Source organism: Camelus dromedarius, chromosome 11 (assembly GCF_036321535.1).
Source record: "Camelus dromedarius isolate mCamDro1 chromosome 11, mCamDro1.pat, whole genome shotgun sequence".
Taxonomy (NCBI): Eukaryota; Metazoa; Chordata; class Mammalia; order Artiodactyla; family Camelidae; genus Camelus; species Camelus dromedarius.
In genome coordinates, this window is record NC_087446.1 from 54,794,681 (window position 1) to 54,811,874 (window position 17,194).

A 17,194-nucleotide genomic window follows, 5' to 3' on the forward strand; every position below is an offset into this window, starting at 1 on the left:
GAGATGGCCGTGGGAGAGATCGTGGGCCAATCCAAGTGCTCCCAAGTGTCTCCTCCCCTGCGTTTCCTGACTGCTGGGCGGCCCTTCTCTCCTCTCCTTTCCCTGCGGATCCCCCTGCCTTCCCTTCCTACAGCCCCTCGCCCAGGCCAACCCCACCTCCTCGCTCCTCCTCTCTCCTTGAGGAACTCGCTCACTGAGGACTCTGTTCATGTCTCAGCTCTCTGGGTCCTTGGTCCTTGGGACCATCTGGCAAATTCCCACAGGAGGGAGGCCTAGGTTCTCCTCCGTAGCCTCCTCCAGGGGCAGGGCAGGGCTTTGGACAGGGGGCTGCCCTGTTTGGGGCACAGTAGACCGACTGGCTTGGGGGGCCAGTTTTTAGAAGCTTGTGGAATGTGCAGACCAAGAATGGACCTGGACTGCTGACCTGGCCACACAGGAAGTCCATCTGTGCCTGGAGACTGACTGTGAGGGGGGTGGGGCGGAAAAAGTTCCCCAGCCTGGTGCCCGGCCTCTCTCTGATAGTGAAGTCCTCTCCTTCAGTATCAAATGCCCACACACTCGTGGTCACAGTGTGCGGCCGGGCACCCGGATAGGAGGACAGCGAGTGTGGAAATTGAATCTCAGCAGAGACACAGCCTGTGTTGGGGTGTGTGTGTAATGAGAGCCAGTTAATCTGATCAAACGGTCAAATGTGTGGGAAATTTAATCCTGCTGTGGCCTGCAGAGATTTCTGACCATGGGTCTGAGGGTAATTTTTTCTTTCTCTGCTGAACTGAACATGGCTGAGAGTATTTCTAGAGTCCAAAAGCCCTCAAGGTAGGGTGGTTTATCCTGAAGTCCACAAATTCCCTGGAATTACAGGCAAAAATGTGGTTGTGCACACACTGTCGTGGCAATGGCGCACTATTCTAGGGAGAGGGGCATAGCTTTTTTTTAATTGGAGTATAGTTGATTTACAGTATTGTGTTAGTTTCTGATGTACAGCATAGTGATACAGTTATACACATATATATTACTTTTCATATTCGTTTTCATTATAGATTATTATAAGATATTGAATATAGTTCCCTGTGCTATACAATAGGATCTTTATCTGTTTTATATACAGTAGTTTGTATCTGCTAATTCCAAACTCCAAATTTATCCCTCCCCCTTACATTCCCCTTTGGGAATAATAAGTTTGTTTCCTATGTCTGTGAGTCTGTTTCTGTTTTGTAAATAAGTTCATTTGTGTCATTTTTTAGATTCCACATATAAGTGATAATGTATGATATTTGTCTTTCTCTGTCTGACTTACTTCACTTAGTATGATCATCTCTAGGTTTATCCATGTTGCTGCAAATGGCATTATTTCATTCTTTTTTATGGCTGAGTGGTATTTCATTGTAAATATACACCACATCTTTATCCAGTCATCTGTCGATGGACGTGTAGGTTGCTTCCACATTTTGGCTATTGTAAATAGGGCTGCTATGAAGATTGGGGTGCATGTATCTTTTTGAATTAGAGTTTTCTCTGAATATATGCCTAGGAGTGGAATCACTGGACCATATAGTAAGTCTATTTTTAGTTTTTAAGGAATCTCCATACTGTTTTCCATAATGGCTGCCCCAAATTACAATCCCACCAACAATGTTGGAGGGTTCTCTTTCCTCCAGAGAGGGGCATAGCTTTTGACAGATTGTCAAAGAAGGCCAGGACCTAGAAAAATAAGAATGAGCAGTTTAGGTTTCTCAGGCAGGTGACTCTGAGATGCTGGAGTTGGCTCTAAGAGAGAGGACAGGGCCACAAGGGAGAGGCCACCAGAAGGAATAGGAACATGTCTGGTGGCCAGTGAGGGGCAGGCCCTTTGGAGGGGCTATTGCCAAGCCCACCCTACGAGGCTCAGGCCACTCTGCTCTTTTGAAGCTGCCCATGCCAGTCTGGCACTATGTCTCTTGGCTGGCCTAGTCGGAGGAGTTGCCCAATTGGACAGTGTGCCTTAGAGACTTACACAATTCTGAGTGACAAGTGGAAACAGTTTAGAACTTCCAGCACATGTAATTCAAGGGAGGAAGCTTTGGAGGGATGGGCAGTGGAAGGCTGTGGGGAGAAGGGTCATGGGAGAGCCCAGTTTAAGAGGAAAGGCAGCTGCTACACTGGCTCCCATTCCCTACAACTGTTCCCTTGCTGCAAAGACTCCTTGGAGGTCACTCACAAGCCCCTCCCCTCTCTGCCAAACTCTCTGCCTCTCCCTTTCCAGAAGCTTCATTTCTCTGCTCCTGGTCCACCAGACCCTGTCACGGCATCGCTGATACTTGTCTGCCTTTGCTTTGTAAGTGCTGCTCAGTGTCTGTCCTCCCTGGGGAAACGAGATCTCCCCAAAGAAGTGGACTCAGCAGCGCCCAGACTCCTCCTGGCACTGCCCTCCCGGCCCTAGTCCTCTTCCCCAGAAGGTGGGAGGGGGCGGGGAGGCAGGGGGCACAGCTCCACTGGAGAGGCCCCGCAGTTCCTGCCCTCGACATGGCAGCATGGGCACAGGAAGGCGACCTGGGGGAGCCCCACATCCCACATGCCACCTGGGAGGAGGGCTCAGCTCCTGGAGGACCCCAGTCTACCAGTGCGTGGGTCCCGCAGTCCCTCTCTCAGTCTGGCCCCTGCATCCCTCTCTCAAGTGATTGTAAGAACTTCCCCTCCGGACTCGGGCTCCTCTGCCTCTTCCTGGCAATTACCCTCCCCAGAGCTGCCATCCTTCTGAGACAAGTCACTCTCCAGCTTAAGCACCTTCAATGACTCCTCATTTTTTGCCTAAATACATTCAGCACGACGTGGATTTCAATTCAACGTCTTTTCAGTATCATTTCCCGCAGCGCAAACATGCCTGTGTCCCTAAGGCTCTGCTGCTGCTTTTCTGTCTTCCGGGAACGCCCTTCAACACCGCTTCTCTCCCGCAGGCTTTAAAGCGCAGCTCTAATCGGGCCCCCACTGTGGGCCGCCCCAGCCGTGCCACACGGAAGTGACACCTCCCATAGCGCACTGTTCCCGTACAAAGACGCAAGTGAAGCTAATGCTTATGGAGCTCTCACTCGAGGCCAAGTACTCTGCAGCACGTGAATGATCTCATTTACAGCCTCTCTCTGATCCTTCACCCACCATGTGAGGGAGTCAACTGTCTTCATTTTTAGAAGAGGAGACCGAGGTTCAGAGAGGCTAAATGTCTTGCCCTGTGTCACCGAGGTAGGAAGAGTCAGAGTTGGGATTTGAATCTCTGGAGGTCAGACTCTCACATCCAACCCTTTCCATCCATTGGGGTGTGTCATAGGCCACAGCCCCGTGGCTGGTGTTGTAAGGGGTCATCTGACCCAAGAGGATTGTTAGCCTGCTCAGGGCAAGATCTGTCTCATCTGTCATTTGTCGTGCTATCCCCTATATCTAAGTCAGCACCAGGCACAGAGTACTCAGTAGACGTTCGTGGAATTGCTTTGAGTGGTGGAAGTTTGGTGAACAGCCTCACTTGTCTATGACTGACTATAGTGAAAAAAAGCTTCTCAGTTGGAATCTTCAAGAGAAGAATGGAAACAGAGGGATGGCCCCACCCTCTGCCCTGACCGCTCCTGGCATTTTTGACTTGGGGTTGGACTTGGCAGCTCTAAGAGAGTCCTTGAAGCTGGAGCTGCTAAGCTTTTGGAGCTCGTGGGGTGACATGTGAATGAAGTTCAGGCTGCAGGAATGTGGTCTACCTGCCCCTGTCCCCCACCTGCCTTCCTCCTGTTCCTGGCCTTGATGATGAGCTGTGATGCTGGACAGCAGGCCGTGAGGTGGTGCCTGCTCCCTCAAGAGAAACTGCCCTCTTTCCCAGACTACCAGGGGAGACCCCACGCCCCTCCTCAGGCGCCCCCAGCCTCACCGTCTGTGCTGGCATCATCCACCAGTATGATCTCCTTCAGCAGGATGGCAGGGGTGGTGTGCAGGACGCTGTACACCGTTCGCAGCAGCGTGGACCAGGCCTCGTTGTGGAACACAATGATGACGCTGGTGGTGGGCAGTGGGGGGCAGCGCCGGAACTTCTGGTCAACACACCTGCAAGGATAAAAGTGTGGACACAGCTCTCCAGATTGCTGGGAGACAGGTGTAGGGATGGCTATGTCCATAGGTTTCCATAACCACCTCTGCTCCTCAGAACCTCTAGCCTGCATTCCTTGTTGGAACTGGGAATAGCTGCTCCCTGTTTCCAGCTTACCCTCTATTTGCCGCCTCATCTGAGCCTCTGTGCAGGTCCTAACCAACCCACTCCCGAACCCGTCTCCCCCGAGCTGGCTTGGAGAACCCACTGGGATGCTGAGGGCGCCCCCCTTGCTTCTCCCATCTGCTCTAGGAGTTCCCAAGGCCAACCCTCTCTTCCTCAGTAAAATGTGTGCCACATAAAGTGTAATCCAATCCTGAGGTCCCAGAGGGGAAGTAACAAAGGTCCAATGTGACATGAGAAAAGTGACTACAGGTTCCATACTCAGTGAGAGGAAAAGGCTTTCCTCTTCACATCTTACAGTTGTTCTCTCGTCCATTTCCTCGTGAGTTCCCTGTAATCTGATTCTACTGTCACCAACGAGCTCCTGTGACCTTTTCTCTATCCTCATCCACTCCAACCACTCCGTCACACATGGCCACACTGCCGTCCTCTTTGACACTCCATCTCGGATGGGGTGGGAATGTGTGGATCCTGGATCTCAAGGAATCCTATGGCCTCACATGCCTTTCTTAACCCCTCCGCCAGTCAGAGAGGTTTCTCATGGACTGTCCAGAGGAGGCTCCCCAACTTCATCCACTGGCTGCCCTTGTGCCCTTCCCTGCTGAGGGTTCTGATAACTTGGAGTGGCTGCACGTCCTCAGACTCTAATCCTTGGTCCGAGTCTGAAGAACCCCAAGTTCACAGCCCTAAAGAATCTTGAATTTGAGCTCGGGGGCTGCCAAGAGAGGAGTCTAAAAAGGGTATAACCCTTGGGAACGACAAAGTCTGAACAAGAAGGCACAAAATCTTTGACTTGAGGACATGAACACAGCCATGGCCGCATTAGAGTGAAGTGGCTATAGTCCAAAGACCTAAGTGCTGAGGACTGAAAGTATAAACAGCTTCAAGTAAAGGCTGGAATGAATTCATGGCCCCGTGAGTCTTCACCGAAAGAAACCAGGAGGGGTGGGGATAGTCCTGACCATGGGGGCCGCTATCAGTAAACACCCCTTTCCCAACAGCTCAGCAGCAGGGTCCACAGTCCCTGGGGCAGCCTCAGATGAGGGCAAGGCCACCGAATCTGCAGGTCGGAGCCAGTCCCTCCCAGTCACCCTTAGGCCAGGTCTGGTCCCCACCCTGAGTTCCTTTTTCTGTATCCTGTCCCCTTCCTAATTGTGCTTCACTTTCACAGGTCTCCCTGGGCTTATGGCCTGGCCATAATACTCTTGAACCCCAGTGCCTGGGACAAGGGCAATTGATCAGGAAAAGAAGTGAGGGCTTAGTGGAAATCTCTGCCCACACTCTAAAATCCCTGTCAGCTCTTGACGTGGCACTCGGCCCGTGGCCATGGCCACACCAGCCACGCCTTTGGCAGAGCCCTGACCTCACCCCAGAGCTTGCTACTTACTCAGGGGGTCGGGTGTCCGGCCCCAAGGACCTCTGCAGGGAGATGCGGTCACTGGCAAAGGCATTGAAGCAGTGCTTCTTATAGCCCTTCTCCTTTTCCTGGGTTTCCAGGAGTGTCCAGTCTTTCTTCTGAAATGCTTTCCCGTCTGCCCCAGGGCTGTTGGGATCCTGTGGCGGCCGTTCCCAGAAGGGCTTCAGCTCAGCTGGGGCATAGAACCCAGGGAGGCAGGACTGGTTTGTGGAGACCAGCATCTGCTGGGCCTCCGGAGCCCTGATCTGGAGTTTGGGCATCGAATCCCTTAGGTTGTTCACAGCGCCCAGCATCAGGTCCAGGACGTGATCCTTCTGGCTCACCAAGGACTTCAGCCATGGTTTCTCTGTGGCCTGCTCGCTGCTGCTGACATCCCTTTGCAGGATGAGGAGGAAGAGCATGAAGACGCTGCCCACCAAGGCCAGGCGCACGGCCAGATGGCGTCTGCGGAGGAGCCTCATCCTCTGGAAACAGCAGGGACCCCGGCTGGGTCAGCTCCGAATGCTGAGCCCGGCCCCGGAAATAGCTCGATGTGTCATGGTGGCCACACCCTGGGGCCTCAGCCTGAGAAGGGAGGAGATGGGAGAGAAAAATGAGCCAAGGTAGGGGTGAGAAGGGAGTCAGGGGGCTTGGGGTTCGAGTCCAGACTCTGCTGCTGAATGGCGATGTCACCTTAGCTCAGTCACTTCACTCTTGCACCTAAATTTCCTCCGTCTAGAAAGTGAGGAAGCGGGGCTAGGCATCTCTTTACTGCCTGAAGATTCTGATATTCATGGATCTAGAATAACTGGAACACTAAAACTCTACGAGAAGAAGTTCGATCAGCTTAACCACTTTTTCTAGAGAATGTGGCATTCTCTCGAAAAATTTAAAATGTACACATCCTATGACCTCTCAAGTCCACTCCCGAGTTTTCTATCCCAGATAAATTCCAGCACACAAATGCCAGGAGACACGTACAAGAGCGTTTCTAGCAGCACTGACCCAAAAAGGCAAACGTTAGAAGCAACCCAAATGTCCACCAGCAGCAGAATGAATAAATAGTGTGAACTAGCCACAGCACGGAGGACTGCCCAGAGTGGCATGGAATGAGCCCCTTCTCCAGGTGACAACACAGGTGGAGGCTGAGTGAAAAATGCAAGTTGCAGAAAGATACATCTAGTATGATTTCACTTACAGAAAATTTAAAACCATATAAAACTAAAAAATATATTGTTTGTGAATACAAAAATGAATTTGCGGCAGAGCTCCATAGAAAGAAAACTAAACAATGAGGAGGGGCGGGTACAGCTCAAATGGTAGAGAGCATGCTTAGCATGCATGAGGTTCTGGGTTCAATCCCGAATACCTCCTCCAAATGCAAACAAGTAAATAAACCTGATTACCCCCCCATGAGGTACCCCCCCAAAAAAGCAAAATGTATGCTTTAAATAAACAAAACAAAACAAAAAACAATGAAACCAAAGTTTCTGAAGAGGGAGGACAGGTATGGGAGAGGCACAGAGGGGACTTCGAAGTGAGATGTGTTTTTCTTAAAGTGGTTGGTGGCTGCTGGTGGTACTGTTATTCTTTACACCCTACGCATTTTTTATAAATGTTCTTCTATACCTACTAATATTTAATTTAAAAATCTTAAAAAAAATCTACAATTATAATGACAGCACCTTCCAGGCAGGACTGCACTTGGGTGTTGTCCCCCAGCCTCTACCCCCACATACGTGGTCCCACAGCTCCGAGGAAGGGTGTTTGCAAAACTTTCTGTGGCAGGTTCTATAAAATTAAGGCCCACAGGGTAAGCACTAGATGTTGGTGGCAACAGGCCTGGGCCCAAATCCTGGATCTGCCGCTTCTAATAATAATAGCACCTACCTCCTAGGGTTGTTTGCTGTAAGGATTAAGTTCAATGAAATAATTCACGGAAAAAGCTTAGTCTCTGCACACAGTATGTGCTCAGAAAGTGTGAGTTCTTATTCTTAGCAGCTGTGTAACCCTCGGTCAAATGACAATCTCTCTAAGCCTCAACTTCCTTATCTATAAGGTGGGGCTAACTAATTCCTAACCCACAGGGTTGCGGTGATGATTAAGTCAGAAATAATGCATGTAAGATACTCGGCAGCGTTTCTGACACATACCAAGCCCACAGTAAACAGTATCAGTTATTTCTACTATTATCATTAATGAATCCCTGCTCAGCTTCCCAGCAAGTATCCTTAAGCATCTGATCCTTGGCCATCATTACCCCATCTTACTTAAAAGTAATTCCAGTTGAGTTATCTAGTGCTGTTTTTAAACATAGAAGCTCCTGCCTATGGAGAAGCCTGGTGTCCGGAGTCAGCTGGATCTGGGAACATGTGTCTGTCATGGTGTCAAGGGCGAGCAGGGGTCACTTTGGGCTGGGGGAGGCAGGTGGTTTTCTTTTATAACATCAGATTCAGCAGGAGCATCAAAAAATCAAATCAAAGGAAATCTCTTTGGGCGTCTATTTTATATCAGGTCATGCCTGGGAGATGAGAGAGGAGATCTGTTCCTTCTGCCGTATTAACAGACTCCCTGCTATACGCCAGGTGCTCTGCCAAGTGGAGGAGACAGAGAGATGAGCAAGCCCAGCCCTCAAGGAGAGGACAGTCAACTGGGGGGGTCAGATTTTAAATGGAGATCACCCAGTGAGAAGACAGCACGCAGGAGGCACCCTTGGGGGCTGAGCGAGAGGGATGCAGTCAACTCAGCAAGTGGGGGAGGGGGTGTTTGTGAAGAGGTCCCTCGGGGGAGAAGTGTGGGCTGAGCACTAACCCACGAGTAAGAGTTGGCCAGTTGGATGAGCACATTTCGGGCAGAGGGAACAGCACATACAAAGCCCTAGAGGCAGGAGACAGCCTGGCCAATCAGAGAACTGCAAGTCATTGGGTTTGGTGGGTGTGCAAAGTCTGATGGCAGTAGCAGAGGATGGGCCTGGAGAGGCAGCTGAAACCAAGCCACCATGGCAAGGAGTTTGTCCTTGATCTGAGGTATGGGGAGCAATAAGGATTAGGGGGGAGCCTGGCATTACCAGAAGAGCAGTATGACAGCCGGTGGAGGGTGTCCAGGAGATGGACCTGCCAGGCAGCTGGATACCCAGTTACAAGGAGTTCGGGGGTCTGACCCAAGAGACTAGCCATGCTGATGAGGAGGGAGGATGCAATGCTAGGAAAACTCCCTTGGGTGATGGATGGGATAATTCACCCCAGCTGGGACACAGAGGGACACAGAGAGGTATAAGACACCCCTTTCCCTACAGGGTTTTAAAGTCTAGTTGGAGAACAAGATCTGATAGCACTGGGTCCAGGCAGCACCTGTCCAGGGAGAGAACAGGAGCAGAAAAAAGAGCACTCACTGGATACCCTTCTGCACTTTGAACCCCGACTGTATTAAACCCTGCCTATTCAAAAATCAGTAAAATTAGAACTACGTAATAACACAGACATGTTGAAAAAGGTAGAGGTCCCTATGAGCTGGAAGAAAGTTTCAAGGAGGAAATGGGGATTCAGTGTCATTTCCTGCCCCAGGGGTTAAGATGTGCTGGGCCAGCACAAAGGGCTCTGTTTGACCTTGACACCTCATCAGTTCTGCAATTGCCCCAGCCACGCACAGACACAGGGCCCCAGAACCGGAAGTGTTTCCCACGGCAGTGTCGAACCACCCTGCAGGCTTCATCATCCCTGATGCTTTGTCTACCTTCCCACTCCGGCAAGAAAGAGGGAGCACAGTTAGAAACAAAGGCGTGGTACAGGTATGCCTTGGAGATAGCGTGGGTTTGGATCCAGACCACCTCAATAAAACGAATATCGTAATAAAGCAAGTCACGAAAAATGTTGGGTTCCCAGTGCATATAAAAGTTATGTTTACTTTGTAAGCCTCTGCAAATGTGGACAATGACAATAGGGAAAAGAAGACCACATAAATTTTAAAGTGGAAATAACAAAAGACCATTCTAGTAAGGAATAGAATAATTAAAAATCATTTTCATTAGAAGGCAGCCATACAGAAATTAAATTGCTCAGACTTAAATATGAGAAAAAAGTTATCTTTATGTTATACTGTAGTCTATTAAGTGTGCAATAGCATTATGTCAAAAAAAACAAAAAAAACAAACCAAACCCCAATGTACATATCTTAATTAAGAAATAACACCGTTGGGAAAATGGTGCCAATAGACTTGCTTTGCTTTACATAGGGTTGCCACAAACCTTCAAGTTATAAGAAACGCAGTATCTGTGAAGCGAAATAAGGTGAAACACAATAAAACGAGTAAAGCTTAGTTACAAGCTGCTACCAAGTGCTTAAAACTCACCTCCTCCAGGAAGGCCTCCCTGATAAACTCACTCAGAATCACCCAGGTCACTCCAACTCCCTCATCTTGGTATTGCCTCGTGGCCCCTGGCAGTCTGGTTTGCCTTTGTTCCTTTTTCCCTCCTAGGGAGAGACTTAAGGTTAAATTGAGCCCTTCCCAGCCATCTGCTCTCTCATCCAACCTGGCTGTAAAGGCTTTCTCCCTGGAGCCTGCAGTTCCTCAAGGTACTAACCACATCCTGCAATGAAACAGGATACCTGTGATTAGCCGTGGCAGTAACGGATTCGGTCTCTGGTTTGTTTGCTCAGCAAGTGGGCCATAGGAAAGTTTCCTTAGAAGAGGAACATAATCTGACTGAAGCCAGAGACTTTGCGTTTAAGGATTCCTGCTCTTTGTGTACGAGAGAATTTCCAGAAGAGTGGCTAGCAAGGTAGGGGAGGTCACCAACCTCAGTGAAGAAAGAACCCCTATTGTACATAGCCCTTTGTCAAGTGCAAGGCTTCACAGGTTCCTCCCCGCAGTGTCTCGTGTACTCCCTCACTTTCCTGCTGGCCACTGGGTCCACCCGCAAGTATGCCCCCGTCTTCACCCACTCATTCCCTTCCTGCTGCTTCGGAGTGTTCATTCCCAACTCTTCTCTCCAGCCACCCTTGGGATTGCAACACATCAGATGATCTTGGTTTTAGTACTGAGATGATGCCAGAAATCCTCCAGGAAGATTTCCTAGACTGAACAGTTTGGACCTGCTTTCCTGGCCTCACCAGTCAGAACACAAGTTGACCTTCTCCCACTGGTATAAGGGAACTGAGGCTTCACTCGGTGCCATGTCTATCAAACCGTTGGCTGCAACTCATTATAGGATTGTGAAATAAATTTAAAGTGTTGCAAATCAGCAGGAAAAAAAATTCTTTAAAAGATCAGACTAGAATAGAACAAAAAAGAAAACACTAAAGTGCATCACATGTAATATAGGTACGAATGGTTTTGTTAAAATTTCATTTCAGTTATTATATATATATATATAGAGTGCACCGGAAGTCCTAGTGCAGTTTTAAGCTTTAATAACTCCAGAAGTATACATGCTACAGACTTACAAAGAACATCAAGGAAAGTTTTATTTAAATTTCTTTCACCTTATTTTTATGAAGTTTGAATACTAAATTTTTATTTTAATGTTTGCCTCTGTCTACTGAAGATGAGAAACATTTCTTGATGTAAAATGAAAATGAAAAATTTGTTATTCAAAATTCACAAAGGTAAAAGAAATTTAAATTATAACATTTCCAAATGATTTTTTTTTTGGTTAGTTTGTAGAATTCATATGTCTTCTGCGATTAAAACGTAAAACTTCCCTGACTTTTAGGCTACCCTGTCACCTGTGAGTACAAAGTTTTCTTGTAAAATGTCTTTCTTACTTTGGTCCAGCCAAAAAGCTGGTGATGCAGTCCAATCCCTCCCTTTTACATCCTAGCCTCCTCCAAGAAGCCTTCCTAGATCTCTAGCAGAATTCCTCTCTCCCCTGCCTCACCCCTTAGCAAACCATTTATACTTCTACTTTGGCCTCATCATAGCCTGCCTCATGTCAGAGGAGTCTGTCCTCTCTCACACTTTCGTGAATTCCTGGACCAGAGAAGACAGGTTGTTTTCACCTTTTTATTGCTTGCAAAGTCTAGCACAAGTTTTGCATGTAGCAGGTATTCCATAAACTCTTGTTAAATGAGCTGAGGCCAGAGGGGTAAGCATGACCCATTTAGAGCCACAAGGGTGAGCACTGGCTTCACTAAATGACGTGAATGCACTTACTCCAACAAGCATGTGAGTTACATGATATTCTGTTGTTACACACTAGTCTGCCACTTAGACTAGGTCTGTCCGTGAGTCCATTACTCTCATCTGACAGTGATGCCAGACTGGTTAGGTGAGTTCTCTAGTGTCACACAGCTCATGACTCCAAGAAGCAGATGCCCATCTCCCAACTTCGAGGTCACTGCTCTGTTCCCACACTCTTACCTCCCCCTTGCGAGGACCTGGGGAGTTTGGGGACCAGGTTTGGCTCCCTGGAACCTGGGGCAGGACTGTGTTCCTGAGAGTCCCAACTCCACTCACAGACCCCTCCCTCCACGTCCCCTCCCTCTCCCTGCCTTGCTTGCCGTCCTCCAACTCCCACCCAGGACTACAAATGCTTTAAAGGTGCTGTAATTGGAAGTCTCAGGCAAAGTTTCAGGTTTTGTGAAAGCCAGGGTCAGTCACCCAGAACACACCCTTGCTGAGCAGGCCAGGTGGCCTCTTTGTAACAAAGTTTCTGTTTATCAGTGGAGCTGCTCACCTCCTGGAGACCGTGTTGGAGACGTGGCAGTCAGGAAGTTAGCAGTCACCACCAACAGGGATGTTTGCTCAAGTTAGTCAGACTACCGCTCAATCAAAGGTTTCTTCGAAAAGTGATGACTATGGCCACTCTCACTCAGGGCGCAGGTGTGGGGAGGAGCTAGACATCAAGTTGGGGAGGGGACAGGTCAATTTCAAGTTACTGGTTGTGGGAGGGAGCCAAGAGGCTGTTTTGGACAAATGATTCTCTTTTTCTTCCCCCGCAAGCACGTTCTCACCATCAAACACAGCACTCATTTCACTTCCTCTGTTCTCATGCTGTGAACAAAGTAGCAGATTATCTCCTCTAAACCCCTCCTCCCACCTCTGACCTTTTTGATTACAGAAGGCTGGGAGGTTTTCACTTTTCCCCATAATTACACCTTCAAGACACTTCGGCTTTCCCCCAGGACTAAAGCTGCAGTCCGGGGCTTATTTTCTCAGAAAGACGCACTGAAAGCTCTTTCAGTAGCTAGTCTATCAAGTTTTCTCACCAGCAGATCTAGGTTCCTGTTTTGTTTGCATAACATTTTAAACTTTAGTTACCCAAATACACATTTTCAACTGAAAAACCCAACCTAACTTTGCTCTGTATACCTAGAATGTGCTTGGCATATGGTAGGTGCTCAGTAAATATTTGTTGACTTATTCCAGGTTTGTAAAAGTCACTGAAAATCAAAATACGTGATGAAGCAGGATTTTTTTTCCCTACTGGAGGAACTTTAGGCCCTGCTAGGTGGAGCAAGGACATGCAACTGTTCTCAAATTGAGCCTTGAGACTCCTTGGAATCTAGGGATGAAGGAGGAACCCAGGTGGGCACAAGCTGGGATTCCCTAATCACCTAGGAACACCGGTGACAATCAGGCTGGGTTTGAGAGAAAGCAAAAAAAGGGTCTTGAATTGAGTCTTATCATCCGTCAGCTTGAAGACAGAGGGGAAGGAACGGGGGATTTAAAAGGAGGAGTATTCCTGAAGCCTTGCGATGGTCTCTAGATTGGGGGGTAAGTGATGGGAGAGGACAGAACTGAAGTTTTCCCTTCTCTCCTTACTGCACAGTGTGCTCCTGGCTGTAGGATTTTTGGTATGCAATGTGAACTCAGGGTCTGTATGCTGCCCGCTTAAGCTAGCCAGCCTTCCCAACGTCCCCATTGCTGCCAGCAGCATCGAAATCCTCGAAACAATCCCTACCCTTGCTCCATTCCCACGCATGGAGCTTTTAAACTGTTCTCAATGCCAGGGTCGCTCCAGGCCCACTCCCAAGCCCCGCTGATTCATTCTCTGCTTCCTGGATCCTCCTCTTCCTCCCCACTCTCAAAACCGTCATCTGAGACTGTGCTCTTATCGCCCAAGATCTGGAGGATCAGCAGAAGCTGCCTGCCAGCCTCCTTTGCCCCAGGCCTCTCTCTCCTTTTCACAATCAGAACAGCCATATTCCCTTTCCTTTAGCACCATTTGGTTGTTGCAGAAATGGCCTGGGCAGCCTGCTTCCTGTTTGCTACTCACCCTTACTGGTGATCTTTTCCTCTTCAAAGCATTTCCCTTATATTCTTGCTAGGCAAGTCATGTTCCTTTTCTCTTTCAAATTCTTACCTGGAAGTCCCCTCCTCCAAGAAGCCTTCTTAGACTAAAGCGCATCTTGCTGCCCTCAGTATCCAGGTGTATAAGTTGTAAGTTTCACTACTCAATGTTTCCCCATGTGGGGCTGCCCCCCGAGAATTCACAGGGGCAGGAGAACCAACAGGTCTAGACGTTAGGCCACTAGGTTCTGTTTTCTTTCTCTTTCCCAATCCTTAAATCCTGGTCCCCAATCTTCTGCCTCTAGAATGTTTTCCCGGACCAATCCACCTAGCCCTCCAACCCCCACGGCATCCCTGAATTCTAAGGCATTTGGTTATGCTATTCTGCTGCCCCTGTCTGTCTGTTCTTTGTTCTCTGTTTCAGAGCTGAGGGTGAGGATTGGGTTTCCTCCTTTCTTCAAATCTCTACCTAGGCCTCAGGACCAGGTGACACAGGGGACAGGAGAATAACCTGACCTCCCAAGGCTGTCAGGTGCCACAAAAGAGTCTCCTAACAGTCCTTTTTCTCCCCAGACTGAGCCCATCCTTGTTCGCTGGGCAAGCCTTTTTACACAAGCACAATTACAGCATTGAGCGCGACACAGAGACAGGCACTGCCCTGCACTTGACCTCTCATTTACTCAAACCCTCACTCTCATTCCCATCAAATGAGAACAGACCTTGGGGATTTTTGCAGAGAGGGGCAGAGGGCTGTATGATGAGCCAAGTCCACCCAAGTCTTGGGCAGAGTCACTGGATCACTCTGGTGCACAGACACTCGCTTTGGTCCTCAGCTTCACTTCCAGAGACAACACCATCACCACTTTTAATATTACTACTTACCATATCAAGTCAAGAAACAGTTACCTATTCCATTTTACATATAAGGAAGCTGAAGCACAGGGAAGTTAAGTAACCTGATCAAGGTCACACAGCTAGGAAGTGGCAGAGGCAGAATTTGCTCTCAGGCCCATGTCTGTCCAAAGCCCACTGTCTTAACCACAATACCACACTGCCTTGCATTTGGCTAGTGCTTGGAGCTTTGCCAAAGCATTTTCATATACACCTTCCCAAGTGCTCCCCACCCAGGGAGTGTTTATGTGATTTGGCCAAGTAGACAGCTAAATTAGTGACAGAGCTGAGTCAGCTGCCTGCCTCCATTACACCCACCGCCCCAGCCCTAGGGTTAGCCAGCTGTCCCTCTATTCCTGATTTCTGTCCTAGGCAATGACTACATGGGCTAAGCCCACGGTTATTTCTCCTGTTCAGGTTTCTCCCAACTGAACTTGGACTAAGATGTTTCTGATCTCAGATGGCATCTGACATGCATCAGGGCTTCCCCTGTTCAGGACTGAGTTCTACGCTGCTGCAGGCAGGAGTCAGCTGTCCTGCTAACCGTGGGCAGCAGTTAACAAGGGTGAGGCCATCTCGGGCAGCCCAGTATCCTTCATGGTTTCACCAGCTCCAGACTACTTCTTGCCTTGACAGCCCTACCCTGCTTACTGCCCTGATGCCCCTGAAAGTATTTTCTCTTGTTACCTCTGGGTGCCTAAAGTGAACGGCATTGTTGGGGAACAAGAGCTAGAGAAGTACCTGCAATGACACTGGCTTCTGCTGGATAATTTGAACCGCAGTATATTTCAAACCCCTTACCTTAGCTTGTACTATTCATCACATGCATTTGCCTGTCTCATCCTTTTCACCCCTCCTGGGATGGGTAGGGACACAGCTCATCTGTTAGAGAGGAGAATAGGGTGTGGATGGTGCACACACGTCTCTGGCAAAATGAGCACAAGCCCCAGGTTCATAGTGCGTCAGAGCTGTTAACCTCATCCATTGTCTGTAAATTGCGTTTGTGGGTCTGGCCGTGCACTGAGAGCACAGCATTAGAACCCTCCTCCCTGGGAATGTCGCAACGGATTATTGGCTAATAGAGGGGTCTGTTCCAAGCTTTGCTGGCAAATTGACCCCCACCCCATACATACAGGAGAGCCCTGTCTTACCCTCTGGAGAGGTCAGGGTCTGGGATGACTGGCTCTGGGGGTAAGTAACAAACTGTTTCTCCTTTCAGTTAGCCTGGGGTTTGGAACAAGTGACAGGAAATCAGGAAGTTGGTGACAGTCATAGTCATGAATAACCATCAAACTCCCTCCCCCAACACTGGGTACACAGCTCCCACCCCCAAAAGGCCCAAGCCTCTAGGAGGAGGCCATCTGAGAACCTTCTCCACCAGGGAGGCTTCTAGCCGCCTGCCCCTTCTCAGGAGCAACGTGGCACTGGCAGAAGGGAACTTCTCTGAAAGATTTTCTGTAGAGAGGGAGCACACGGGGTGGCCCGGCGTGGGGCGATGGGGCACAGAAGGAATGCAGGGGCAGGGCTGGGTGAAGGGCTGAGGCTGCAGAGCCCCAGAGGGAGTGCTGTGACTTGTTCCTCTCCCACCCCATCTCTCCAAGTCCCAGAGACCTGGGCTTTTCTTTCATCCTTTAAGTAAGGTGCAAAGGTGCAAGGGCTGGGGGGTGTCCCACCGAGGGAGGCGCTAGAGGTCACCGCGACAGACGGACCAGTCCGGCCCTGCCCCTTCATTTTACTGTGGAGGGTGGTGAGGAGAAGGAGCAAGAGAAGAAGGTCGGCGGAGGGGAGAGGTGGGGAGCCAGGACTTAGCAGAAGCGAGCTCGACTGATGGGAAGTCCCAAGAAGCGGAAGAGCTTTGAGTTCCCAAGTCCGGGAGAGGGTGGCGGGGCCATGTGAGGGTCGCAGGCTGCTTCTGCCTCTTACCTGTCGCGCCAAGCTGAGCCACAGCCGCGCCGCCTTGCAGCTCGACGGTTTCCCGACGGGATGTCCTGGAGGGCGGGGCCGGGGCGGGCCCTGCCCGGCCGCCGGGGCGCGTCCTACCCGCCCCTCCCGGCCCAGGTGCAGGCGGCCACCCAGCGCGCCCCCGCGGGCTGCTGCGCGCCGCGGGACGCCAGGCTGCTCCCGGGCCGCCCCCGACCCCATGCACCCCACCCGCCGGCCGCTGCTGGGAGCCCGGCTGCTCCAGCTTCTCCAGATCTCAGCAAACTCCGGGGTGCAGCCTCCGCTGCCAGGCTCTCGGCGCCAATAAAGATTGGAGCGCCCTAGCCATCCCAAAGACAGGCGTGAGCCGAGCCGCCGGTGGTGGCGGAAGCCGCGTGTGCGGCGCGCGGGCTCAGTGGCTGAGCGGCCCGAGCGCCCGGAGCCCGGAGGCAGCGGCGCTGGAGCGAAGAAACGCCGCGGGGCTGTGAGGCGCCCCGGGGCTCCGTCCCAGGTTTGCTTCTTACCGGCGGGG

The 17,194-nt window shown here is 50.1% G+C and overlaps 1 protein-coding gene across 9 annotated transcripts in view; it reads right to left on the reverse strand.

Annotated features, from left to right (window-relative positions):
• The window catches only part of GALNT6 (polypeptide N-acetylgalactosaminyltransferase 6), a 32,397-nt gene extending 15,660 nt beyond the window's left edge, over positions 1–16,737 (reverse strand). The window contains exons 1-7 of one of the 9 annotated variants that reach the window (XM_064490990.1): positions 16,666–16,723; positions 15,894–15,966; positions 15,544–15,624; positions 12,296–12,454; positions 9,970–10,091; positions 5,613–6,206; positions 3,887–4,059 (exon numbers count right to left, since the gene is read on the reverse strand). In XM_064490990.1, coding sequence (XP_064347060.1) covers positions 3,887–4,059; positions 5,613–6,103 — 664 coding nt within the window. In that variant the 5' untranslated portion in view covers positions 6,104–6,206; positions 9,970–10,091; positions 12,296–12,454; ... (1 more) ...; positions 15,894–15,966; positions 16,666–16,723. Of the gene's footprint in view, positions 1–3,886; positions 4,060–5,612; positions 6,207–9,969; positions 10,092–12,295; positions 12,455–15,543; positions 15,625–15,893; positions 15,967–16,665 lie in introns of all 9 variants that reach the window. The other 8 variants (XM_031462539.2, XM_064490989.1, XM_010974271.3 and 5 more) reach the window with 8 other exon arrangements.
• Between the last annotated feature and the right edge of the window lie 457 nt (positions 16,738–17,194).